Source organism: Apiospora aurea (assembly GCF_038362705.1).
Source record: "Apiospora aurea strain CBS 24483 chromosome Unknown utg000006l_segment0_segment0, whole genome shotgun sequence".
In the NCBI taxonomy this organism is placed as follows: Eukaryota; Fungi; Ascomycota; class Sordariomycetes; order Amphisphaeriales; family Apiosporaceae; genus Apiospora; species Apiospora aurea.
Window position 1 is genome coordinate 3,528,388 of NW_027117393.1, and position 11,487 is coordinate 3,539,874.

Sequence of the window (11,487 nt, forward strand, 5' to 3'; positions counted from 1 at the left end):
GACGGGAGCCACGATCCTTTGGTATGTCCCTCAGGTATCGTCGTAGTAGATGGCCTTACAATATTTCAATATACTAAATATAGCTATCTAGCCCTACGACACTTTTACTCCATTTGTATTATTTATATACGATGTGGTTGGTTCTTTTCTAGTCGGAGCTTCCGTTTGCGGCCATCTAAACGTTGTACAAATGCTTGCTTGTGCTACCAACAGTCATTCCTGAAGAAGATAGGGATACAAGGAAAGCCAATGCAAAGACGACATGATATAAACCTCTGTCTCAACACTGGTATCGTAGCGGGACCCTTTGGCAAATCATCCATCTTGTTTGCCCCTAAACCGAATTCGTGTAGACATCCTTGGGTCCAACTTACAATGTTACGGGGATTCGAATATCACGTATTCTTGGACAACAATAACGACTTGGGTCAACATGAGTTACAGCTTATGAAGGGTATCCTCGAAGCATTACGCCCTCATATACTAGAGAGGGACAAGGATGCTACAATCCACTACTTTCAGTCTGACGGCAATCCCACATCTCGTGAATTTCCCAATCACGACCCCGAAAAGCCCAACGAGGCTATCCAAGATTTCCTCGAAGCAAGCGGTGGTGGGAATGATCATATTGCCGCTTTTGTTTCGGCGCTGAAGAGCTATGACAAGAGTCCCAACTGCATACCCCGAAACATTATCTGGATTACGAATGGGGCATCTCTGGTGGCTCAGGAGGAGGAGGATCTGATTGAAAAGATAGTTGAGGTCATGACTCTAGAGGCTAAGAGAGGAGACAAACTCATTTCAACACACGGGGGCGATCCGAGATATCGCCCATGTGGCGCCACATTTGTCCAGATCGGCGACAATGGTGTTGCAACGCGGCTGTTCGACAAACTTCCTAACAGCCTCCGATCTGGGTTCAAAGGTAAAATTGAACGGGGTCCACGTCAATTGTATGGCCGGGCAAAGAAGCATTACGAAGAGGGACAGAAAAGCGATCCCGGGTATTATGAGAAGCGATTGGGGATCGTCCGCCATGTGAAGGTGGGGAGCCTTGGGGATGCCCAGCGGTAATTGGGTAGAATCCTGATGGGTGGGATCGACTCGGAGGATCTGCCGGAGTTATGACTGAACTACGTACAGTTTGATGCCATTCAGGGGTATACCGCATGATAAAGTCCAATTGTAATATTGTAGGGGGAGCACATCTAGTGAGCCGTAGTAAAACATCATGTAACCGACCAGGCTTTTATTAACCACAACTATGTCAAGTTGAGCAGTAAGAGTGGCTTTGTCAGACGCAGTGGCTTGGACACCTATGCTCAGGCTGAATGTAACGATCGATTTCTCATCAAAGGATGTGACCAGTATTCCCCTAAGATCCAGCAATACCGAAGCACTCAAGGTGACCATTTTGGTTGTTGATGCGGTCGTCTACACGTTTACAATTTAGTTTCTGTGCATATCGACGCAGAGGCTCAGGGGGTTCTGGTAGCAATGATACGTACCAAGTTCGACACAATCAAAGTCTGTTGATCCGCCTCTCATATCACAGCTCCAGCAAAGCGCGTAACGGCCAGTCTGAGGTCTGCCATATCGACAACTTGACATGGCACCGCCGCTATATAAGTGAAGAAGGTTGAAATGGTAAGCCATTTAGTGTTCCTCTCTGTTGGACGAAAATAGAGATGCAAATTTGAACAGGCTGGAGTGAAATAAGGTGTATATGCTTACTTTTTCCTCCAGTTGAGCACACCGTTGTCATTCGCAAGACAGCTGTTGAGCGAAAGTCTGGAATGGCGCCAACTACTGCTGGAAGTGCGGCAGGAAGCCTCGAGGCCTCCTTCAATCATGCTTGGATCTTTACATGTCTGCAGAAAGCCTCCCTGCACGAGTGTGATGGTGCTGAAGAGGGTAGTGGCGATAGCGGAAAGACGCATGGTGCTGATATTGTGGGATTACGATTATTAGTGGAGTCGTTGAGATAGACAGTGAGATTGTCGATAGAAGGTGTGAGTTGTCGTATAGAAAGCAAAATCATCGAGCTGCAAGAGCCTCTTTATATAGGACTGGAAGCGTATCTCCCTGAACTGCTGTTGCTGTAAGTAATCCAGCATCCAGTTCACTATGGTCCGAGGTTCCACCTTGGATACCTGAGGGCATGTAAGTGCCCTTTTTCCTTTTCCAGCTTAGCCTTCGCATTGCATCGGGCCTTGTGGCCTATTCAAGTTAACATTTAGGGAAGCCCGTGTTGGTTGGACGGGGGCTGCGGGTCACTTGAAGAGCATTGGCATTTTGTGCCGTTTTGGTGTGCGGCACAGTCACGAATACCTCGGAGCAGTTATGGGGCAAACACGGAAGCATTAGTAGGTAGTATTTCTGCACCTATGTCGGCCGTGAGAAAGGCGACATCCAGGCTAGACTCTAGTCACGTGCGAACTCATGCGGAAACCGCCATACGTTCATCTAGGAGCATAAGTGGGTGCGATGCTTCGATCTTGCCATTTATCATATTGTTATCGTGAACGGCACGGATGGGTAGCGGAGACCAAGCTATGATGGAATGATCCACCCCAGTAACTGACCATCGTTGGAACCATGTTGTCGCCCATTCTAGACTTCTTCAGTAAAGCGGTGTTGAGCGCCGTATAACCGGCGCCTTGGAGTCTGGGGGGGAGAAGGGTTATGAGGTATCGAGGGTCGGGAGGCACCATGGTCTATTGGAACTTCGTGAGAACGACATGAAGTGATTGCCCGGAACGAGTCCAGCAGACAACCTTTGACAAGGAAAGATCGGGCTCCTGGCGGTCAATCTGCTGATGCTCCAATTGTATCATAACTTGGACGCGAATTTCATGTCCTCTGCTACCAACATGACGAAGGAGGCGGCAGGCATGACTTGGACCAGGTCTTGCAAACCGAGTTCCTGTCTAACTTGTAGTGGTTCGAGCTGCGAACACGACGCTACTGCGCCAAAGGCTTGAACTCATGCCGCATGTTTGGCTTTTAGGTGGCTAGGCGATAGCCAACAGTTCGCTGGTGAGCCGGTCACAAATCTTGTTGCTGCCCAAATGTTGGATCAGCGAGCAGTAGGTCAGGGGTTCGTTGGGCGGCAACATCCAATAACACCCCAAGCCCCGAAAACAGGCCATCACTGTAGCATGTTTGCCCTCGATGAATGCTGCCCTAGCCACGGTGTACTCGGTGCTGGGCATCGGCCGGACGTAGATTCGGATTGGGTTTCCCATGAACATGTTCTAGTGCGCTCATGGAAGGTTATAAATCTGGGCCCGACCAAGATCAGGGCTGCACGGCAATGCAGAGATCGGCAAAAAGAAGCAGTCGCTTGCCTCGCCCTCCTTTCGCCTTGCTATGTTGGTATTCCGAGGGGATGGTACGCTAACTTGTATGGCTCGCGTACCCCTGCATGCGTGAGAGGACCCGTATCAACGTAGTCTCCCAGCTCGTGTTTTGAGTGACCATTGAAGCGACCTTCATATAATGTGAGGCATATGCCTTTGGGTACTTATGACCTTCTTGGACTGATTACTGAACGTGTCAGAATTCCGCGTGGGTAATTTAGGTCGACATGGTTTGCTGCTCATGATATGATGCTGCAAGCAAACTATGATGGCCATGTTGGCTGTCGCTTTTCCCAGATCGAAGTAAGGGGTGCAGTACATTGACCCTCCACAAAACTGCCGGTACTAAAGAAGATTTCTGTGGATGCCAATTCGATCGTCCACTACGCTACGAATTAGAGAGCTTATCTTCGATGTAGGGGAAGGAAATCGTTCCAGCCAATCCCCCATCTCTTAATTCTCGATAGACGATATCTTGTTCCACAATAACTTGAAATCGTTATACATATGGTATTCCCCCTCTTCACCTGTTCAGTTCTTGCTCAATGACATCCTCCTGGGCTTCGTGGCAACTGCCATTGCCAACAAGACACCGTATGATACCGACGTAGACACGTCAACCCCCTTCTTCTTCACCGACCGCTTTGCAAGAGCGCTTGCACCTGAGGCCACTGAATATGCAGCCACAGGGTATCGTCGGCATCACGACAGCTGCTGTGGCTACTGTCATTGTGGCACTTCGAATCTTCACCCGTCTTCAGGTAAGGCGACGAGATCTGGATGCCAGCGACTGTAAGGCAAGCCCAGCTTCTCATTTCCAGGTTTCAGGTACTGATTACACCCCCACCAGACTTTTATCTCGCTGCTTGGATCTGCATGTGGACCTTTGTTGCCTTCACAGTTGTTTGTAAGTTGGGACTGTCCAGTCAACACAACTTCTCATCCGTACATCTACATAACCCTCCCTTTGCGATCTAAAGCCGCGACAACTTATCTGACAAGAAGCTGCGGAGTAGTCGATTATTACTTCATTGCTTGGTCAAAGACGGACCCAGGTGACGAGGCGGCGTTCAAATCCTTGAGTAAACATGTACAAGACGTATGTGGCCTTCTTCTATTCTACCTAGCCCCTTTCCACCAGAGCTAACAGAGCGACCAGTTCAATTACCAGCAAGCACAGCCCGGAGCTTTACTATATGCATGATCAAACTCTCCATCCTCTGGTTCTATCTCCGACTCTCCCGGGCCAAGTGGGTACGATGGTCGGTGTATCTGCTCAGTACATTCGTCGTGTGTTACATCATGCTTAATATAATATTCGAAGCGTCAGAATTCTCCCCGCAGCTGGCCAATGCGATCGAGGATGCCACCTATGTCGAAGGTATATTCTGGTATTGCTCGAATATCGTCACCGATCTCTGCTGCCTCCTCATACCAGCTGCGATTGTGTTGCCTTTGGAGCTTGGGCTAGGGAAAAAACTCTCAGTCATCGCTCTGTTTGGCCTCGGTGGCCTGTAAGCAGCCTTTGTTCTCCAATAGTAGTATCCCCAGTCTAACACCACAACTCCAGAGCCAATGCTGCCGCGTGGTGGGCTTTTGCATTCTTCCTAGAAGTTCAAGCCCGACCTGACGACGAAGAACACTACTTCGAGGATAGGATTCAGGTCGTGAAAAAGAACTTGATACTCGTATTCGTCGAGTGTAACGGCGGAATCATTTGCGCTGGGATCCCCACAATCTGGGTCTTCTTTACCCACTTCCTCCCGAGCATGGTCCGCTACTACCTCCACCCATCCCTCTACACGTCCAACTCGGCGACAGAGGTCTCGACAACGACGACGGGGGTGGATCGTTGCAAGCTCAAGCGCTGCCGCCAATCCGCACGGTCGCGGTCGCTTTCGCTGGACGATATGCCGCCAGCCATGAGATGGGACAGCCAAGAGCCCCCGGCTCACGCGTCCGAGTCCGGTACGGCCATACTCATGGCCTCGCGGACCATAGTAGAGGACTGCGAGAGCGTCAACGATGAGCGAGATGATATCGGAAACGACGAACCCGACGAGATTGCGGAGCCTCCTAAAGCTGTCACGGCGGGCATCATTGTACGGACCGGTTTCGCCGTTGAACGGAGTGGGAGTTCTGCTCCTGATTATGGAACGAGATTCTCGTATGGGTCGACACTTGAGCAGGGTAATAGTCATGATCTGTGAGGATGTGCTTCGCAAGGTACGGCCCAAGTTCGCTGCTGGTTCTCGAGCTCCCCGTGGATGACCATTGGGGGACACTGGTGTTCAGCAGGAGGAGCTGGGGGTACCTGCCCCAAGGTTGCATTGGGGGCCAGGGCATGTCAGGGGGGCGTTGATAGTTACAGGCTGATTAGACCAGAACCAACGACGAGTTGAGCCAACAACACCAGAATTCTTCCAACTGATGGGTGGGCTCAGGTAAATGAGCATCATATCAATGTTGATATATGCCTGATATGCTTTGGACATCAAGTGAATCCAAGTAGGCCATGACTCATCACGTTTTGTACATCTGCCCTGACTGTAGGGCTACCCTGTCACGGAAAACTCGAGCCCAACCAAATCTGGCGTTCATGGGCTGGTGTGATGGTTCTCGGGGCTGTACTGTAAGTGCGACCACACCATCCGACGTCACCGCTTGGCGTTTTTGGTTGCATCTGAACATTATCACTGTTGGCTGTTGTATTCGATCCCAGGGCTGCAAATGCCGGGACAGCGTTGGGCTGCCACAACAAGCAAGAAAAGAATGCACGAGCTTCGTGCTTGCCATTTTAATTTTAGAACATTGAATGCATCAATTGGCCTGTGGATGCAAGGAGGTGTACCAGGAAGTACCTGAGCTCTGATTGTACTACGTTATCTGCCATTTTGAACTCAAGCAATTCTCCAGCTCTTTGGTCATCTCAGGCCAACACTGATCCAACACACCTGTGTTCAGCCTGATCCGCAACCCTCCCTCAACACCAACCATACGCAGCATAGAAACCAAAATCCTTCATTCACTCGCCATCAATCCAAGAATCATGGCACGCAGCACACTCAGCCTCCTGGCATTCGCCCTCTTGGCATGCCTCTTTGCCTCGGCCGACCCCACGCCGTTCAACATCAGCTGCCAGCAGTGGTCCTTCAATGGCAATGAGCTCACTGCCCTTTGCGACATGGCAGTTGGCTCTATCGCCACCTCTCTGGATCTGAACGAGTGAGAAATCTCTTCCTTTGAAAAGATTCGAATGCATTTTTGCCTAGCCTCCTGCTGACCTTGGGATCACTACGCAGCTGCTACGCCAACTACGAAGGCACCCTCACACCTGCTTCCATGGGTCAGTTCACGGACTCTTGTACGAACCGCCAGCTCGCCAACTACCTGGACGGCAGCCAGCCCAAGCCCCAGCCGATTCTAAGTGCGGACTGCAGCCAGGGCGCCGGGAAGCCGACGCAGCACAACGAGGTCAATCTTGGTAAGTCGATTTATACTCCAGCTCATCCTTGGTTCTTTGAGCCTTGTTGCACCACAAGCCCTTTCAGAATGTTAACTGATCCTGTGCTGTTTGATTATAGCCGACCTCATTGAGAATAACAATGGCCTCCTCCAATGCCTCGGCAACCAAGGATGCTACACCTGCTGGGCGGACTGCATTCAGTGCAAGGACACGGGTGGCCTTCAGCCACCCGGCTACCAGAGCGGATGCGATTGCGGTTCTAGGATCTTGTCTAGATGATCAGGAGGAAGGGACTGGATGATGGTAATGGTTACCTTGACCTTTAGGCTGGACGCGAACGGACGCCTCGAGTTACTCACACTTCACACTTTGGTCAGTGAGTTTACTACTACGAGGGCTTCCTTAGCCTAGGAGGAACCAATGGTAAATACACTGATGTTCAACCCAGCTCATTCTGAGACATCCTAGAAAACATGCTTGGCCCAAGTGATGCATCTCTAACCTGCTGTTGCTTATGGCGAGAAACGATGAGATGATTTCATGTCTATAAATATGAATATCCCATCGTAAGATCATTTGATAAGATCACTTTTGCTGATGGCGGCTCTCGGGGCGGTACATCGCCATAGCCAACACCATGATCCCCGGACCACCATCAAACCGCTTTTCAATGAGTCGTTTTCGGTAGTTGGTTCCTTTAAAATATCTGCTTTGCAATTGTTTCTGGGTAGCGTGAGCTGTTGGCTGAGCACCACGGATATCATGCTAGAATTCGGGTGGTTTTTACTCGTCTCGAGAGTTATATAAATCCTGGTAATGTTTGCTGTTACTGTCAGCATCGTCACTACAACGACCTATATCCTTGGCCAGTAACAAGGACCAATGATGTGAACAAGTTATCAGTTCTGGGATCCAGCTTGGCTGTAAGCAGACATCATGACATCGATAAGAACCAACACCGTCTTGGTCCAGCAAGGGTTCTTCGCGGGCGTAGCCTATGCTTCGTTATTTAACTTCAACCTTTTACCATGATAACCCCATCTCTTTCCGATTTGTGCCAGCTGGAGGCTTACTCAAAGTGACATGACAATGGAAACGCAGAGGAATGAAAATGGCCTGGCTCCATCGGGAACACATCTCCGCACACCATATACAGCATCATAGAAGTTGTGATATCCGATTTGTTCAGTTCCATATCATCAGTACATCCCCTCCAGAACCCGAATTACGAACAAGTCAAGAAGGAGGTGGATAGTTGGATCGCAAGGTATGCAGGCAGTTCTGCCCCTGTTGGGTTGAAAAACCTATAATATACCATTGCAAGCACATAACACTTAGGTACAATGAAGGTATGGCTTCCCTATAAACTCTCGAGCCGGCTTCACGTATCTAGTGTCGTGGTGGGCTCCTCATTGCGATGCTGAAGTTCTAGGTGCGATAGTGGACTGGCACCAACACTGGGTAAGTTGTCTCTCCCTCCCTCATGCGGCTCAACCTAAAGCGCATATTTGCTGAGAAGTGTTATGGAACGGGGTACCAAGGCCTTTCCATGGGATGATCGGGAGTCCAACGCCACCTTCATGCTTACTGCATCCGCTACGGAAGAGTCAGACGAGGGTTATCTCAAGGACGATGTATTCCACGCAGCCAAGAACATCATTCATCTGTTGCCAGTTTTGGAAGTCGGGAAGCTGATAGCATTTCGCCAGGGACAGCGCCGTGGCGACGATGCCCAGTTGGGGTTCCGTCCACGACCAGCAGGTGCTGATGTACCTCGATGGGCTCAGGAATATGGTTCTGGGAAGTTTGCTGTGCAGGTGAGCTTTTCACAATACCTACTCGATACTATTATGTGGATACCGCGACTCTCACATATCTACGCACAGCTTCTGGACGGGACGCTATTTCGGCAGGGAAGAAGGTGCGTGAAACACGTGTCCTGGGCGTTCCGGTCGGACTTGGAACATTGAAGCCGCCATAGCGCTAGGGAACCCTCGCTGAAAGGGAACGGCCGAAACAATGCTGTAGTCACGTGATGCTTCCCGGGCCCCAATTGCGAGGGTAGGAGTATATTGGTACGGCCGTAAACCACTATGAGGTAGAATCTGGTAAATCAACATACGTACGGATGGATCATGTCTGAGGCGACCTTGGTCATTCTGGGCACTACTGCATTCTGCTTCGAGCTTGATGGGGCAGATTGGGTATCATCCAGCATGGACATCTTTGAATCAAATCAAATCAAACAAACAGTCAGATGCAGCTCAGTTGCAAACAAAGGATCCTTCTGTTCCGGGCCCCGGCAATCGCGGAAAATAACCTTAAGCCAAGAGAGGTTTAGGCACCTTCCTTTAGCGGAAGCTGAGAATGCGGAGTTTTCTGCAGCCCCCCAAATCCAAATGGCGGAAAGGAAAAGGAGCTCGAGTGCCTGGAGGGCTGCAGTTTGCGCAAGATTGCATGTGCCTGTTGGGATTAAGTACCGCCAGCTGCCCGCCCAGGAAGGTACCGCAACTGCCTAAAGCGGGGTGGGTGACACTGCTGGGGGGGACGGCCGTTCTGGAAGCTGGCTGGTGGAGGCGGGTGGAGGGGATCAGCAGCGTTGGTCAAACAGGCCCAAGCCCCCCCAGACGGCCTTTCATGCGACTCAAGTCGCAACATCCAGCCATCATCCAGCATTGGACCAACTCTCCGTTCTTCATCAACTAACTTACTTAACATTAACCATTCAATTCAAATCGCAACATCCGTCGACCTCGGGATAATATCTGACAAAACCAACCGTTGCGACAGACAACAATTCCTTCTTGAATTAATCAGTGATCTTCTTCCACGACTCCACCTCCCTACATATACGCACGACACGATCGGCTCTATCCGTCGAACCCTATCTTCATCTTCAATCGTCAATCAACGAATACTCCAGCCATCATGCGTTTCTTCGCCTCCGTCGTCGCAGCTCTCGCTGTCGCCCAGGGTGCCGTCGCCGTTGACGTGCAGAAGGGCATCATCGTCACCTTCCCCCAGGATACCGCCGACGACGTCATGACCCGCGCCAAGGACGAGATCACCAACGCCGGTGGCGTCATTACTCACAGCTACACGCTCTTCAAGTGAGTACCCGCCATACTTCTCTCCCTTCATTTGTCTTCTTTCTAGAAAATAGTCACTTGCCCCACGTGGTCGTTCTTCGGAACCCCGGTGGATTAAGCTTTCCCAAAGAATACATGTGCTAACCGTTACGCAACAACAGGGGCTTCGCCGCCAAGGCACCGCAGAAGATCGTCGAGAGCGTCACCGCCTGGAGCACCCAGTACAACGCCGTCATCGAGGAGGACCAGGAAGTCAAGATCTCCAACAACCTCTCGTAGACACGCCGAGCACATTTCACGATTGTCACGATAGAAAATCAATAGCCAAACACTCTTGTTTGGGCACGTTGTTGGAGTGCGCCGGTCGACTTTGGAATATATACCCCCTTATGCGATTTACATAAACAGCAACAAAAAGGCAGAAGCAGTATCCTATCCCATGCTGGTGGTGAAACACAGACACCGGTTCATCGATTGAACAACACCAGACCCACGACGGACTGCATGCGACAACAAAACAGGGTGGACCGGATCCCGCCACTTCTCACGGGCGTTTTCAGCTCGGGCTCGGGCTTTTGGAATTAAATACATGACATAGAGTCGAAGCAACTCCTAGCTTGCCATCGCTTTTTGGGTACACCACATATATGTTTTATTGCTCATGGGTATGGACTGGGCCTAATCAGCTTCATGGAGATGCCGGAGGCACTGCCTCGGGCATGGCCTCGAGGTAGATCAAATGCTCTTGCGAAGATGTTACCCATCCTACAAGAAGAGACCCCTTCGTATTTACCTAATAGAATTCGGTACTCGTGACCCTATTGGCTCGTTTGTGTCATCCGTGGGGCTCAGGGAAGCCATTGTACGTGAATGTCAACATGCTTTAGTAGGACTGCGCAGCTACATTGGTATGCTGTATCCGAGCAAGTAGCTCACGGAGACCGACAGGTCGATGCATTTCCTCTGCGAAAACCTATCACCAGGCTTCAAAACGGCAATGTCAAAGCCTGCTCCTCGGTACTACGGTGTTCGTAGTAGATCGGCTTACCTAATAAAAACTGTACCCATTAACTATCCCTGGCCATTGTGGCTTGCCGACGCCAAGACGGGGAGACGCCGCTACTGGACATACCCGTTTGGGCCAAGGAGGGCTTGGTCCAGGTCTTGAATATCTGAGACTTGGGACATTGCAAGCTCTTTACTAGTTTTGATGGGCTCTAGGGTTAGTAGTCAAGCTTCAGGGTAGCATCGTCACTAGACTACGTGTGTTCCAAATGAACTTATAAGGAACAGAACACATATTGAATGGATCCAAGCATGGTTTGATGTTGGTGAATGTGCTGTAGATTGGCTCCCGGCGCACTCTAAGTCGCTAGATACCCAACTCCCAAAGGTTACCGAGTGGCAGAATCTTAATGAAACGGTCTCGACGGTAGCTTTGAGAGTGCGAGAGAGCGCTATTCTAGGATGTATACTCAGCAGCAGGTCCTGTGTCGCCTAAGCAACGGCCGTGGCTTTGATACCATCTATTCAGCTCCAAGTATCCACCGTAACTTGCTGGAACACTCAT

At 50.4% G+C, this 11,487-nt stretch overlaps 4 protein-coding genes across 4 annotated transcripts; all 4 read left to right on the forward strand.

Annotated features, from left to right (window-relative positions):
- Positions 1-375: 375 nt before the first annotated feature.
- Positions 376-1,988, forward strand: PG986_009667 (uncharacterized protein; the record flags this gene model as incomplete). Its single annotated transcript, XM_066845889.1, has 2 exons — positions 376-925; positions 1,747-1,988. The coding sequence occupies 2 exons, from the start codon at positions 376-378 to the stop codon at positions 1,986-1,988; spliced, it is 792 nt and encodes a 263-aa protein (XP_066698287.1).
- A 2,051-nt stretch (positions 1,989-4,039) lies between these two features.
- On the forward strand, positions 4,040-5,572 carry PG986_009668 (uncharacterized protein; the record flags this gene model as incomplete). The annotated part of the gene is made up of 4 exons (XM_066845890.1): positions 4,040-4,154; positions 4,213-4,269; positions 4,687-4,876; positions 4,933-5,572. 4 exons carry the CDS (start codon positions 4,040-4,042, stop codon positions 5,570-5,572), a joined length of 1,002 nt encoding a protein of 333 aa, XP_066698288.1.
- An 839-nt stretch (positions 5,573-6,411) lies between these two features.
- Positions 6,412-7,107, forward strand: PG986_009669 (uncharacterized protein; the record flags this gene model as incomplete). The annotated part of the gene is made up of 3 exons (XM_066845891.1): positions 6,412-6,587; positions 6,665-6,846; positions 6,947-7,107. 3 exons carry the CDS (start codon positions 6,412-6,414, stop codon positions 7,105-7,107), a joined length of 519 nt encoding a protein of 172 aa, XP_066698289.1.
- Positions 7,108-9,756: 2,649 nt separating this feature from the next.
- Positions 9,757-10,196, forward strand: PG986_009670 (uncharacterized protein; the record flags this gene model as incomplete). The annotated part of the gene is made up of 2 exons (XM_066845892.1): positions 9,757-9,938; positions 10,079-10,196. 2 exons carry the CDS (start codon positions 9,757-9,759, stop codon positions 10,194-10,196), a joined length of 300 nt encoding a protein of 99 aa, XP_066698290.1.
- Positions 10,197-11,487: the final 1,291 nt, after the last annotated feature.